We start from the raw sequence: 16,342 nt of genomic DNA on the forward strand, positions 1-16,342 counted from the left end.
AATGGCACCCTTCCCCCCCCCCTAGTGCACTACTTTAATCAGGGCCCTAGTGCACTATAAAGAGATCGGAGGGAATAGGGTGCCATTTTGGATGCAGGGAGACTTTATAGGAATGTAGACGGAACAGAGGGACTCTAGAAGTGTGTTAGGGTTCTGAGAACTGATAGGAAACAGATTGTTGTTTTTCCCCCTCAGATCTCTGGTGGTTGTGTCTCGGGTCACGACTCTGAGGAGAGGGTTGAGGCCTGCTTTGATGATGAATATGGATCAGGTGCTCTAAATGTCAGCTCCCAGTACTTCTTCTTCTCTGCTCTCATCCTTCTCTCTCATCCTTATTTCTTACTTTCTTTCTCTCTCTTTCTCTCTTTCTTTCTTTCTCTCTCTCTCTCTCTCTCTCTCTCTCTCTTTCTTTCTTTCTTTCTTTCTTCAATTCCCTGTCATCTGTGCAGTATCCATGGATCAGGCCTTCTCCTCTCCTCCTTCCATCTCTTCTCTCTCCTCTCATCTCATGTCCTCTCATCCCCCATATCCCCTGGATGAAGCCCTCTCCCTGAGCTCCACATCTAATCATGGCACCATCATTTCTCACTCTAATTCTTTTGGCAGGGCCTGTCAAACAGCATACGCTAGAGGACACTGTGACTTTGAGATGCTGCTAATGACACAAGGATATTTCCCCCTCGCTCTTTGGTGATTAGAGAGAGAGATAGAGAGGGAGGCAGAGATATGGGTGGGAGAGGCAGAGAGAGATGATAGGAGCAAGGCCGAATTACCGAACAGGCACACTGGTCTACGTCCCCCAGGGCCCCCAAACTCCAAGGGCCCCCCAGATTACATACAGTACCAGTCAAATGTTTGTACACACCTCAAGTAGCCACCCTTTGCTTTGATGACACTGTTGGCATTCTCTCAACCAGCTTCATGATGTATTCACCTGGAATGCATTTCAATTAACCGGTGTGCCTTCTTAAAAGTTAATTTGTGGAATTTCTTTCCTTCTTAATGTGTTTGAGCCAATCAATTGTGTTGTGACAAGGTATGGGTGGTATATAGAAAATGGCCCTATTTGGTAAAACACCAAGTCCATATTATGGTAAGAACAGCTCAAATAAGCAAAGAAAAACGACAGTCCATCATTACTTTAAGACATGAAGGTCAGTCAATGTGGAAATTTTTAACGTTTCTTTGAGTGCAGTCGCAAAAACCATCAAGCGCTATGATGAAACTGTCTCTCATGATGATCGCCACAGGAAAGGAAGAGCCAGAGTTACCTCTGCTGCAGAGGATAGTTCATTAGAGTTGCCCGACTCAGAAATTGCAGCCCAAAAAAATGCTTCACAGAGTTCAAGAAACAGACACATCTCAACATCAACTGTTCAGAAGAGACTGTGTGAATCAGGCCTTCATGGTCAAATTGCTGCAAAGAAACCACTACTAAAGGACACCAATAAGAAGAAGCGACTTGATTGGGCCAAGAAACACGAGCAATGGACATTAGATGGTGGAAATCTGTCCTTCAGCCTGATGAGTCCAAATTTGAGATGTTTGGGTCCAACCGCCGTGTCTTTGTGAGACGCAGAGTAGGTGAACGGATGATCTCCGCATGTGTGGTTCCTACTGTGAAGCATGGAGGAGGAGGTGTGATGGTGTGGGGGTGCTTTGCTGGTGACACTGTCAATAATGTATTTAGAATTCAAAGGACTATTGTTTGTTTATCAACAGTGCTGTTGGAGTGCTGCATCAGATGACCTGGCCTCCACAACCACCCGACCTCAACCCAATTGAGATGGTTTGGGATGAGTTGGACAACAGAGTGAAGGAAAAGCAGCCAACAAGTGCTCGGTATATGTGAGAACTCCTTCAAGACTGTTGGAAAAGCATTCCAGGAAAAGCTGGTTGAGAGAATGCCAAGAGTGTGCAAAGCTGTCATCAAGGCAAAGGGTGGCTACTTTGAAGAATCACAAATATAAAATGTATTTTGATTTGTTTAACACTTTTTTTGGTTACTACATCATTCCATATGTGGTTTTTTTTCATAGTTTGATGTCTTCACTATTTTTCTGCGTAGTAAAAACTAAGAAAAACCCTTGAATGAGTATGTGTGTCCAGACTTTTGACTGGTACTGTATGATAGTAAAATGTGTAGTATTGCAGGAAATTAGCTTGAAAACGCCAACATTTTCCCTCAGCCTCATTGGAAAAAGGGCGACAATAGCATGAGGGGGGGGGGTGGTATGGCCCTGGGTAGGAGAAGATGAGCTGACGATAATCACAAAAGAGAGGTGAAGGAGAGGGAGTGCGAGAAAGAAAGTTCGGGTAACTGCAAAACTCTTTTTCTAGCCTTCTTTATGTGGCAAAGCACGTTGTGATTCTCATCCACTTTCTCAACCAAACTTGCTGGGGAGCAGAGGAAGCCAAAAGTGGGTGGGTCTCTGTAACAGCCGTTTCAGTGGTTGTTGCCATGGCATTAAGTGTCGTGGACAAATTGTTGGCTAGTGGCTGAGGGCCCGTGCTGTTGTTTGTTGCAGATAAGTGGAAGAGCCAGACGAGAGAGAGAGAGGTGGAGAGGCCTACAGCATACTATGTATTAAATGCAGAGCACACTACTCTGTGCAGGCCCAGCCAACCACTACTCTGTGCAGGCCCTGCCAACCACTACTCTGTGCAGGCCCAGCCAACCACTACTCTGTGCAGGCCCAGCCAACCACTACTCTGTGCAGGCCCAGCTAACCACTACTCTGTGCAGGCCCAGCTAACCACTACTCTGTGCAGGCCCAGCCAACCACTACTCTGTGCAGGCCCAGCTAACCACTACTCTGTGCAGGCCCAGCCAACCACTACGCTGTGCAGGCCCAGCCAACCACTACTCTGTGCAGGCCAAGCCAACCACTACTCTGTGCAGGCCCAGCCAACCACTACTCTGTGCAGGCCCAGCCAACCACTACTCTGTGCAGGCCCAGCCAACCACTACTCTGTGCAGGCCCAGCTAACCACTACTCTGTGCAGGCCCAGCCAACCACTACTCTGTGCAGGCCCAGCCAACCACTACTCTGTGCAGGCCCAGCCAACCACTACTCTGTGCAGGCCCAGCTAACCACTACTCTGTGCAGGCCCAGCCAACCACTACTCTGTGCAGGCCCAGCTAACCACTACTCTGTGCAGGCCCAGCCAACCACTACTCTGTGCAGGCCCAGCCAACCACTACTCTGTGCAGGCCCAGCCAACTTTCCCACTTTACAGCTTTCAAACACACATAAAACCCATGCAGTTCACTCTGTCTGTCTGCGCCCACCTCTTTTCGAGTAAAACCAATGAATCTTCAATCTCGTCTCCTGTTTTAATTTGTGCAATGGCTCTTTTGCATATAGGCTATACCTTCTGAGCTGGCCATATATCAAACATACACTGACACTTGAACACACACTTGTGTAAAGAACACAGAGTGCCAGGAGGGAGCTGCAGGAACTGTCAAAACAGAAGAATTGTCTGGAAGATGTGTGTGTGTGTGTGTGTGTGTGTGTGTGTGTGTGTGTGTGTGTGTGTGTGTGTGTGTGTGTGTGTGTGTGTGTGTGTGTGTGTGTGTGTGTGTGTGTGTGTGTGTGTGTGTGTGTGTGTGTGTGTGTGTGTGTATGGTGCGTCACAGAGAGTCTGAAATATAGAAGTTAAAGGGCCTTCGGGCTTTAAAAAACCTAAATGTTAAGCCTGACCTGAGGCCAGTGCACAGCGCTCAACGTTAGACTTAGAGTCATAGTCAGTCTGCTCTGCTGTCTGTGTGTGTACTCCCCTAAGGGGGCTGAGGCTGCACACTCACCGGTCACCTTCACTGCACTACACTGACCTCAGATCAGCCAGAAGAGTTAGGGTTGTTTGTGTAGAAGTCTAGTGAGTTGAGGGAGTGATGACTGTAGAATCATAGTGAAGGCTGCCTTTCTGTGTGATGTGTCATATTATGGTGATTGACAGAAGGCTTAGTAGCGTGTCGTACGCTTCTCATTTATTTCCACTGTTACTGCTGACAGCTAATCATTTGTTTTATACATGTGTCTGTGACTACTTTTGATTCGCACTTCAATGAATTACATTCTGTAGGGCATGATAATAAAACAGCATATCGTTTTTTCAAGTGCTGGTCATGTGTGTGTTTGTGTGTCTTTCGATACTGTAAAAACTAGGTCTCTCTATGGTCTCTATGGTCTGTGTGTGTATGTGTGTATGTGTGTGTGTGTGTGTGTGTGTGTGTGTGTGTGTGTGTGTGTGTGTGTGTGTGTGTGTGTGTGTGTGTGTGTGTGTGTGTGTGTGTGTGTGTGTGTGTGTGTGTGTGTGTGTGTGTGTGTGTGTGTGTGTGTGTGTGATCCTGTGCAGCTCTTAGGAGGATAACACAATGAACCCTGACCTCTGTCTAATAAACTCCCTAGGCTCTGTAGCAGGGCGAGAGGCAACAGAGAGACACACACACACACATATACACCAACACACACTGTACTATCCAGTCCCATTGGTTAACTGGCCTCACATGTTTGCCCTGTGGAGCCCTGCTAGTTGTTGTCAAGGGACCACAGGGAATGGAAACTGAAACTGATTTCATCGACTCAAGCAGCTAGAGAAAACCACAACCTTTTGTACACCAATGTTGCGCACATATAGGGGGTTATTATTTACTCACCCTCCCTCTCTCTCTCTATTGCAGGGCCCATAGGGCTCTGGTCAATAGTAGTGCACTATAGTAAAAGGGTGCCATTTGGGATGCACATTATGAGATTTTGTATTCATTCTATTCTCCCTTCAGTGGCCAATTCACTGAAGGCTTTGAAAGGACTGTAACGTCTCTGGTTGATAATGTATTCTCAATTAGAGACAATTAACCATGTGAACCTGACTGACCTGTGCACAGTTTTGTCACCCCCTTAATAGACTGTCTTGCTGAGGATTTCATTAGCCTCTTCTTCAACATTTGGTCCTCGTGCCACTCATTATAGAGAAGAGGTGTGGGTTGTAAGAGAGGCGAAGGGTTAAATACACACAGTTCAAACTCGCAGACAAACACACTCACTCACACACTTAGCCAACGCTGCTGTCCCATGTTATAGAGACACTAAACCACTGGGCACTTGTATTTGTACACTGTATTTAAATACTGCATCCCTGACATAGAATGAGCTATCATTTCCTACTGTTGTACATTGGATTTTAGTTACACTGTTTATACACACCACATATGTCTTTATATACTCTATTCCTAACATAGCTCACTCTAGTATATCTACTGCTGTACATATCATTCTTAGTATATCTACTGCTGTTCATATCATTCTTAGTATATCTACTGCTGTTCATATCATTCTTAGTATATCTACTGCTGTTCATATCATTCTTAGTATATCTACTGTTGTTCATATCATCCTTAGTATATCTACTGCTGTTCATATCATTCTTAGTATATCTACTGCTGTTCATATCATTCTTAGTATATCTACTGCTGTTCATATCATTCTTAGTATATCTACTGCTGTTCATATCATTCTTAGTATATCTACTGCTGTTCATATCATTCTTAGTATATCTACTGCTGTTCATATCATTCTTAGTATATCTACTGCTGTACATATCATTCTTATTATATCTACTGCTGTTCATATCATTCTTAGTATATCTACTGCTGTACATATCAGTCTTAGTATATCTACTGCTGTTCATATCATCCTTAGTATATCTACTGCTGTTCATATCATTCTTAGTATATCTACTGCTGTTCATATCATTCTTAGTATATCTACTGCTGTTCATATCATTCTTAGTATATCTACTGCTGTTCATATCATTCTTAGTATATCTACTGCTGTTCATATCATTCTTATTATATCTACTGCTGTACATATCATTCTTAGTATATCTACTGCTGTACATATCATTCGTAGTATATCTACTGCTGTACATATCATTCTTATTATATCTACTGCTGTACATATCATTCTTAGTATATCTACTGCTGTACATATCATTCGTAGTATATCTACTGCTGTACATATCATTCTTATTATATCTACTGCTGTTCATATCATTCTTAGTATATCTACTGCTGTACATATCATTCTTAGTATATCTACTGCTGTTCATATCATTCTTAGTATATCTACTGCTGTTCATATCATTCTTAGTATATCTACTGCTGTTCATATCATTCTTAGTATATCTACTGCTGTACATATCATTCTTAGTATATCTACTGCTGTTCATATCATTCTTAGTATATCTACTGCTGTTCATATCATTCTTAGTATATCTACTGCTGTTCATATCTGGTGTAAATTCATCCGGTGTACATGCATAGAGATTGCATTTGGATTAGCGTTACAGTGCTGTTGGAGTTGTTAATTAGATTCGTTCCAATGACACTTGATTTCTTTATTTGATTACTTATTTTAGAGGTTGTATTATTTGTGTACTTGTTTGGCATTTTACTGCATTGCCAGGATCTAGTAACATAAGCATTTTGCCGCACCCGCCATAACATCTGCTAAACTCTGTATGCGACCAAACACACTTTGATTTGATTTTGAAATATGATTCCACCATCTGCAAATTTCCCACCCAACCAATGTTTGCTGCTTTGGGGTTGTATTGTTGACTTGGCACCCGTCTTGCTTTGAGAGGAGCCATCTTGTGCGGTAAGATGGACAACAGTGACCTCGTCAAGAGGTTTGGCCATTGACGTGTGTGAGAATAGAGGCGCCGGTGGTTCACTGGGGGGATTCCATCAGACTCAGGAAAAAAAGTGGGTGTCAAGGTCACGAAGGTCGTAGGGTCGTGTACACAATATTTTAATTAAACATGTACAGACACACACACACACACACAAGCATGCAAACACACACACACACACACACACACACACACACGCTGTCAGTCTGTCAAGCCTCTAGTAGGAAGTACCCCTCCCTTCAACGATCAAGTCTGAACTTGAGCAAGAACTCTCGTTGTCCTTTAACAGTCAGTCATTAGGGGGTTGTATAAATGTTGTATAAAAGTTTGTTTAGAGCTCAAAGTGCGTTAAGGAGAGATTTCTGAAAACTCTAGGGTATGAATACACGGCTCCGCGCTGCGCCTCGCTACGGCTCGCACACACACTCATAACACAGGCCCTAACTGGAAGGAGTTTGTTGTCATAGCAACAGTAAAATTAGATGACTTTACTGTCAGCCGTAATGTGTCATGGCCCTGCCTCGCCTGGTGCCTTGCCTGCCGTCATGGCAACGTAACAAGAAAACGCTCCCTGTGTGTTCCGTTGTTCCCTTCTCCTCGACGACCGACGCCTCGACGACGTCCAACTGGGAACCATGTCACACCAATAACCTTCCCTATCACCTCGCTGCCACCCACACCTTGACGAGCCTGTCACCGTCAAATATCTCAACCCCTCGCTTACCTTTCTTTGTTCATCCCCTTTCTATTTTCGAGGCTTTTCAAGTGTAGGAATATCTATTGTCGAGCTTCGGAGGAGATTTCAATTTGTTACGGTCAACGTGAGTACTGGTGCAACACGGCTCCGTCAGGTAGCTGCTGTTGACATCCCGGTGCAACATGGCTCCGTCAGGTAGCTGCTGTTGATATCCCGGTGCAACATGGCTCCGTCAGGTAGCTGCTGTTGACATCCCGGTGCAACATGGCTCCGTCAGGTAGCTGCTGTTGATATCCCGGTGCAACATGGCTCCGTCAGGTAGCTGCTGTTGACATCCCGGTGCAACATGGCTCCGTCAGGTAGCTGCTGTTGACATCCCGGTGCAACATGGCTCCGTCAGGTAGCTGCTGTTGATATCCCGGTGCAACATGGCTCCGTCAGGTAGCTGCTGTTGACATCCCGGTGCAACATGGCTCCGTCAGGTAGCTGCTGTTGACATCCCGGTGCAACATGGCGTCAGGTAGCTGCTGTTGACATCCCGGTGCAACATGGCTCCGTCAGGTAGCTGCTGTTGACATCCCGGTGCAACATGGCTCCGTCAGGTAGCTGCTGTTGACATCCCGGTGCAACATGGCTCCGTCAGGTAGCTGCTGTTGATATCCCGGTGCAACATGGCTCCGTCAGGTAGCTGCTGTTGACATCCCGGTGCAACATGGCTCCGTCAGGTAGCTGCTGTTGACATCCCGGTGCAACACAGGTAGCTGCTGTTGATATCCCGGTGCAACATGGCTCTGTCAGGTAGCTGCTGTTGACATCCCGGTGCAACATGGCTCCGTCAGGTAGCTGCTGTTGACATCCTGGTGCAACATGGCTCCGTCAGGTAGCTGCTGTTGATATCCCGGTGCAACATGGCTCCGTCAGGTAGCTGCTGTTGACATCCTGGTGCAACATGGCTCCGTCAGGTAGCTGCTGTTGATATCCCGGTGCAACATAGCTCCGTCAGGTAGCTGCTGTTGATATCCCGGTGCAACATGGCTCCGTCAGGTAGCTGCTGTTGACATCCCGGTGCAACATGGCTCCGTCAGGTAGCTGCTGTTGACATCCTGGTGCAACATGGCTCCGTCAGGTAGCTGCTGTTGATATCCCGGTGCAACATGGCTCTGTCAGGTAGCTGCTGTTGACATCCCGGTGCAACTTTGCTCCGTCAGGTAGCTGCTGTTGATATCCCGGAGCAACATGGCTCCGTCAGGTAGCTGCTGTTGATATCCCGTTGCAACATGGCTCCGTCAGGTAGCTGCTGTTGACATCCCGGGGTTATCGTCAGTTAAGGAGGAACTATAGATAACAGATATCTACAGACGGGAAGCTAGATGATAGATGAAGCTGCTCTAGGCTACTGTTTGGTTGTCGTATAAGCACATATATGACTGCCATGGTCCATGCAGCCTACAGACATTTATGGAGGAAGAAAAGGTCCAATCAAATCAAACTTTATTGGTCGCGAACACGTCTGCGGATGTCATCGCAGGTGCAGTGAAATGCGTGTGTTTCTAGCTGCAACTGTGCAGTAATACTGCAGCTCGCTGTACAAAAACAATACACACAATCCAGAAATGAAGAAATGAAGAAATGTCGGGAGCGAATCCAAATAGCAACCCAACGATCAGATACATCTGAAAGCCGCTTGGAATCGAAAGCCGGTTTAGGTTGTTCGGCGGCCATATGCACAGTACACATACAATGTATGACTAACAGGCTCCGAGACAGTTTCTATCTACAAGCCATCTGACTGGACTGACTACCAGACTCCTATTCTCCTGCTCAATTTATACCCCCCTAATACATGTGTAAATATTGGACTATAAACGTGCCATCCTGTATTATACTTGTGCTAAAATGTCTCATCTATTCTACTGAGACATTTACTTTGTTTTGTATTCTTTTTTTTTTTTACTATTTAGTATTGTATGTTGCGTTGCCGAGAAGGAACCTGCAAGAAAGCATTTCGTTGGACGATGTATACCATGCGTTTCCCCTACACACGACTAATAAAGCTTGATACTTCAAACTACTCTACAGAATAGAGTCTATAGTCCAATGCGTATTTTTGTGAGGGCAAGAGAAAACATATCGACAGATGTCAAAACCGTAGGCTAGTGCTTGGTGGCCATAATCATACATTGTCTACCGTACAACCTACAGTAAATACATGTGTTCTATTCTATATATTTAAATATATATATATATATATAGTCCTTGTAACTCGGTGAAGAAGAATTATCAGAGCAGGAAGGAAGAGTAGCTTCCCAAATAGCACACTATTCCCTTCATAGTGGGCTCATAGGGCCCTGGTCAAAAGTAGTGCACTATATAGGAAATAGGGTGCCATTTGAGATGCAGGGCTGTTGTTCTGTGGTGAAAGCCGCTCAGAGGGGGCCGGGAGCCATGGCAACGTGACAGCTGTCATAGCTAGGGGGGAAAGGGGATGGATGTTGACAGCTGTCCGTCAATCAGCCAGAGAGAAGAGTTAGATCAGGGGATGATTTCCTTGGCTCATAGCATGATCACACAGGGTGAGCTGGCTACTACATATCTCCTGCTGGGGTTAATCTTATCCTAGTGTGTGTGTGTGTGTGTGTGTGTGTTCATTTCCATCTTGCGATCATCTTACCGACAGAAGACGACACCTAACACAGGATATAAGCATTTACTATGCAGTCAATTTAGCTACTGTTCTAGCAATTCATCTGCAGTTAACTAATGCATTCTAATGCTCATCTTATCTCCAATGGTTGGTGTGACTGTTACAGCAACCATTTCTGAGGATCCCATCAAAACTGTCTCAAAACCCACTGTAGAAGCATCAGAGTTGCAGACATGACTTGATTCATAGTAACCCAGTCTTGTGCTCTCCTCCCCTCCCCCATCCAGGAGAGAGTCCAGGGCTGGATGGGACCCACCATGCCGCCCAGTAAGAAGGCCCAGAGCCCCAGCAGCGGTTTGGGAGTGACCCGGGGTCTGAGTCCCCTCTACAGGGAGGCGGAGGCAGCCGACCTGTCCCTGTCTCTGTCGGCATCCTTCTCCAAGGCCGAGGACGAGGAGCTCACCAGCCTCTCCTGGCTCCACGAGAGCACAGACCTTCTCAACAGCTTCTCTCACTCGGGGCTCCGCTCCGTCTCCCCCCTGCAGGACCCTGACGGTCACCCTCTACCCCCCCACTCCCCCTCCTCCTCCTCCCCTTCCCCTGACCCATGTGATTCTTCCCAATACGACCTGGCCACGGGAGCCAATCGGAAGCCTCCGTACTCGTTCAGCTGTCTGATCTTCATGGCAATAGAGGACGCACCATCCAAGAGGCTGCCGGTGAAAGATATCTATGGTTGGATCCTGGAGCATTTCCCGTATTTCGCTAGCGCCCCTACTGGTTGGAAGAACTCGGTACGCCACAATCTGTCGCTTAATAAGTGTTTCAAGAAGGTGGACAAGGACAGGAGCCAGGTAAGGAGGAGGCTAGCAAAGACACACACAAACGTACGCACACGCTCACACACACGCTCACACACACACACACACACACACACACACACACACACACACACACACACACACACACACACACACACACACACACACACACACACACAACACACACAGCTGCACCACACTCTCTCGCTCTCTTTCTCTCGCTCTCTCTCTCTCTTTCTCTTTGTTTGTTTGAGGTGCTTGGACGCATTTCAAATTCCGTTATCAGGAGAACAGCCTTTTCAATCTCCGAGTCAAACATATCCAGTATTTTGTCTACACATGTACAAGGAATTGCTTTATCAATACTTCATCATCTCACTGAATTCCAACTAAAAAGCAGAAGTTTGGCGTTCTCTGGTGGGAACAGCCTTTCATTTTTGATTTAAATCTTGATCTGGTTTCATCTAAAGGCTTAAATATTTCACTAATCATTCTCCTATTTCAGGAGCTGGTTACATATACCCTATATACTTCTTAGGAAAATAATTCCCATAACCAATTAATACTAAAAGTTGTATTAACGTTCATGTCAAAAGATATCAGATATCATCTGGGAAAATGTAAGTAAATCCTGGAAGAAAGGGTTATAAACCCACACTCACTGAGCTATTCTTTACGTTTTAATAGTTTATTTCTTCAGCCAGGTCACCCGTGATAAAAGTCATTATTCGACATCCATCCATGTCTGAGGATGACGTGAAAATGCTTCCAAATTTGACGTTTGGGACAACTTTGAAAGCTGGCGTTTGAGGAACATGGCTTGACCGTCCAATTCTGGCGTGAGGCTGTTCCAGAGCTGGTTGAATTGTTCCGGGGCAGAGGTCAGAACTAAGGGACGTGTTTCGGCGACAGCCGAGCGTTTGTAGAACAACAGACATCCACCCATATTTACAGATGACATCACTTCACAATCATTATTCACAATCATTATTCACAATCATTATTCACAATCATTATTCACATACATTATTTATATACATTTCCTACTGTTTTCCACCAAAGATCCTGTTGCTCAGAAAGGCAGAGACCAAACAGAAGTTCCTCATTCAAGCCTGTACGGCTCTGTTTGTAAGACATAGAAATTCTTCTCTGTCACTTCCTCATTTAAGTGGCTGTACAACTTCTAAGCCCTGGAACCTCAGTTGGCACACATCATGTTTGACCGCATTAAAGTGTCTGGCTACAGGGGACAGTTCACTGTGATGCATTTCTTTCTTCGCCCTCGTACGGGAAAGAAAATGTATGTCAGGGGTAGAATGTCCTGTAAGACAAAATTTGTGGTCTATTTACTCAAGTGCCCCATGTGGCTATTATTATCTTGGGAAGTCTAAGAAAGAATTGAACGTTCGTATTACAGAGCACAAGAGCAGAACACCCCTGTAGCCAGACACCATGTGTCTTCTAATGAAGTTCATATGTGAGAATTGCCAGAACAATCCGAGATGCCAAAAATATATTTTCGCTCCCTCTGGCATGTAATTACCCATAAGGCTGATATTATGTACACTATACATGCTTTAGCTTGTGCATTAGATTCTTTATGAAATGAACTTGTGAGCTCTAAACTACATTTGCCCAGCACATGAACCACAGCCTTTCCCTTGTGAGTGAATGTGATATGTGGAAGGACAAAATGTACAAACTGTATCGTGTTTGTGTGTGTGTGTGTGTGTGTGTGTGTGTGTGTGTGTGTGTGTGTGTGTGTGTGTGTGTGTGTGTGTGTGTGTGTGTGTGTGTGTGTGTGTGTGTTGTTTGTGTGTGTGTGTGCATGTCTGCCCTTAAGTTACTCTGTCATCTGGCCCCTTGACTACAACTGCATAGAGTTTTCCTTGTATACATATCTCCATAGAAACTAGGTTGCAGTTTACATAAAAGTATGCTGTTGCTGTGGCGACGGGGAAACTGATTTGGCTATACTGACTTTGAGTGTGTGTGCCCGCCCTTGGGTATGAACAAGAATGTGTGTGTGTGTGTGTGTGTGTGTGTGTGTGTGTGTGTGTGTGTGTGTGTGTGTGTGTGTGTGTGTGTGTGTGTGTGTGTGTGTGTGTGTGTGTGTGTGTGTGTGTGTGTGTGTGTGTGTGTGAGTGTGGGTGTGTGATGGCAAGGACAGAAAGGTGCAGTTGGCAGGGACATTTTTTTTCCTCTCACACAGACAGTTTAAGACAGCCAATTAGTTAACTCTTCAATTCTGTCAAATAACTGCTCAGCCCAAACTGACGACCAACTGTTACAGGAACAGAAAAGAAATCGCTACATAAAGACGCATACTTCAGTATACACACAAGAATATGTGCCTGCGTCTTAAAAACACCTATTTTACCTGAGAAAAAGGCTGCTTTGTATGGAATCATAACGATGTCAAGGGTGTAATTTCAAGGAAAGACTAACGCTACTATTGCATTCAGCTACTGTCTTTCTAAGGAGAAGCTGTTTTTCCAGTTTTTCTTTCCCTTTTAAATGCCTTTTCTCTGTCACTGGCTTTCCTCTGTCTGTTTATCTCTGGATTGAGCACAGTATGGGTCGGGTAAGCATTTTTACATTGCATTATATTCCACATTAACATCAAGCTAGTGGGGAGGGAAAATCTTCCAATTGGATTGGGGTTTAGTATAGTGAACAGTCTTGGTTGGTCCACGGGCTAAGTCCTTGCTGGGTCCACGGGCTAAGTCCTTGCTGGGTCCACGGGCTAAGTCCTTGCTGGGTCCACGGGCTAAGTCCTTGCTAGGCCTTGGCTTGGAATAAAAAAGCATTTTTTTTGCAAATGCACCAAATTATATTTCCATTAATTTAGAGAGGTGGAGATTATTATGACAAGACACTATTTGTTCCAGAGAGTGTGTTTCTGGGTCATATTCAGGCAGACGACAAGACTACTGACTGGGGTTAGCTTATTGTAAGCCTGTGTGTGTGTGTGTGTGTGTGTGTGTGTGTGTGTGTGTGTGTGTGTGTGTGTGTGTGTGTGTGTGTGTGTGTGTGTGTGTGTGTGTGTGTGTGTGTGTGTGTGTGTGTGTGTGTGTGTGCGTGTGTGTTTGTGCGCGTGCGTGTGTGCGTGCGTGCGTGTGCGTGCGTGCGTGCGTGTCTGTGCGAGACAGCCAGAGGGCTCAAGTCTCACGGTTTCCATGGTGTTGTTTACAAACAGGATTCCTCCATTGGTGAATGAGAAGCCTTAATGACAGGACACGGTGTTGTGCTCATAACACACACACACACACAGCTTTATATTGGTTATGAAATCAAAGCTGAAAAGTGGGTTATGAGAAGCAGTTCAAAAAGAGCGATTTCGTCAATGCAATACGCTCAACGCTTTCCCAGGATATTGGGATCAGACAGTTATCTAACCTAACCTTGCCTCTAGTGTATGAAACAACTTTGAACTAAATCTCTGTTTTCATTTTTGGCTAAAGTGGAAACAGACTGGTAATCAGGCTAACTCAAGATCCATAGCAACAGATCTCTGGTAAAAGGGGTGTTTCAGGGTCTACACGGAACTCAAAAGGTTTCTACCTGGAACCTAAAAGGGTTTTTCATAGGGCTCTCCTGCACTCTAAAAATGTGGGGTTCAACAAGGGTTCTTCTAAGATCCTCAAAGTTCTTCAAAGAACTTTAGAGTTCTTGGCACTGAACCCAATAGGAGGTGGGGTTCATTGAGGAACCTCCTTAGTTGGTGGGGGTTCTTGCAGGGACCTAACTGCCCAACTGAAACATTTAGGTGCAGGCACTTCACTGAAAAAAGTAAAGATCTCATAAATTTAAGGTAAGGTTTGTCCTTTGTATGATCTACATTTATTTTGTTTAATGATGACACCATCTATCGTTTCATATTTGTGCCAATCTTTCAAAAACAGAAAATGGACACAAGTCAATGGATATCAATCAACAAAGAGGTAAGAATATTTTGAAGGCTCGCTGTATTGAGTGCAGATGACTAAACCGCTCACCTTTGTGTCTGTGTCTGCAGGTATGAAGACGGGGAGGCATACAAAGGTATGTCAATAGGTGTTGGTATGTTATTATGCAGATCACATTTACCATATACCTCTCTTACCCCTTCAATGAATATCCCATAGTCCTCTACATTATGGACATGGTATGTGTATGAAAACCATTATCAAAACCGTGTTTCTTTTTCATTCCCATTTACCACAGAAAACAAGGTATGAATACTGTAGTGTGCATGTTTTGTTAATCATCTGTATAATTATTCTTCTTTGGGATTCACAGACATCCCCCTCCCTACACCTCTGATGAATATAACAGGAAACCTGTTTGATCACCGTGCTCTGCAAAATCATTGTGGCTATGGATATGGAGAACATCAACACGTTGACATCAACACGCCATTGGACTTGGGGCTCTGCTGGGAGTTTACCTCATATTTAGATGGTTTATTCTGCTTTGCCACTAAAATCATAATAAAACACTGAGAACTAAAATACCGTGTTATTGTTGTTATTGTTATGCATATTGTTATTAGTATTAATAATAGTAATAGGGGAGGGGGGGTAGTTCAAAATGAACCCCAAAAGGTTTTTGAGGATCCATTAAAAGGGCTTCTTTAAAGTACTAATAGGGGTTCCCCCACAGTTTCAATTTGAAGAACCCCTGAAGGACACTAGGAACCTTTGCTTTTTAGAGTGTATGGGGACAGCTGAAGAACCCTTTTAGTTTCTACATCCTTCTTTACTAAGAGTGTAGGGTTGGTCACAGCAGATGAAGAAAAACAGATCCTATGTTTTCAATGACTCTTCAATGTATTTGGAACAAAGAGTTCTCTGATATAACCTTGTCTGCCATTATACTATGATGCATCTTAGAACCATGGCAACACCCGTATCCCTGGTATGTGGTTGGTTGAAGAGGTATACAGTATTAGGGTCAGTAACAGCAGGACCATTTAATACCCCCCCTCTCCTCTCTGCCTTCTTTTCCTAGTGGGTCCCAGACTACAGAGTACAGTTTATGTAACAGAGGAAACAGATGTGGGGAGCATACAACTCCTCTCTCTCTCTCTCTGTCTTCCATTCTGTCTGTCTGCCTGTCTGCCTGTCTGTCTGTCTGTCTGTCTGTCTGTCTGTCTGTCTGTCTGTCTGTCTGTCTGTCTGTCTGCCTGTCTGCCTGTCTGCCTGTCTGCCTGCCTGTCTGTCTGTCTGTCTGTCTGCCTGTCTGCCTGTCTGTCTGTCTGTCTGTCTGTCTGTCTCTGTCATTCTGTCTGTCTGTCTGTCTGTCTCTCTCTCTCTCTCTCTCTCTCTCTCTCTCTCTCTCTCTCTCTCTCTCTCTCTCGTTGACAGACTGAGTTGGCCTGGACTAGAGGTCTGCTGTCGGACCAATTTTCTTCATCCCGCTCCTGCTGCTTTTCGTACCACACCCCCTCCTGCTGCTTTTCGCACCGCGCCCCCTCCTGCTGCTTTTCATACCGCGCCC

At 45.0% G+C, this 16,342-nt stretch overlaps 1 protein-coding gene across 1 annotated transcript in view; it reads left to right on the top strand.

Annotated features, from left to right (window-relative positions):
• The window catches only part of ches1 (checkpoint suppressor 1), a 49,350-nt gene that overhangs the window by 9,678 nt on the left and 23,330 nt on the right, over positions 1–16,342 (top strand). Inside the window, exon 2 of the mRNA XM_064924984.1 lies at positions 10,328–10,894. Within this exon, the coding sequence (XP_064781056.1) occupies positions 10,346–10,894 (549 nt within the window). The 5' untranslated portion in view covers positions 10,328–10,345. The remainder of the gene's footprint in view (positions 1–10,327; positions 10,895–16,342) is intronic.

This window comes from Oncorhynchus masou, chromosome 19, assembly GCF_036934945.1.
Source record: "Oncorhynchus masou masou isolate Uvic2021 chromosome 19, UVic_Omas_1.1, whole genome shotgun sequence".
NCBI classification, from domain to species: Eukaryota; Metazoa; Chordata; class Actinopteri; order Salmoniformes; family Salmonidae; genus Oncorhynchus; species Oncorhynchus masou.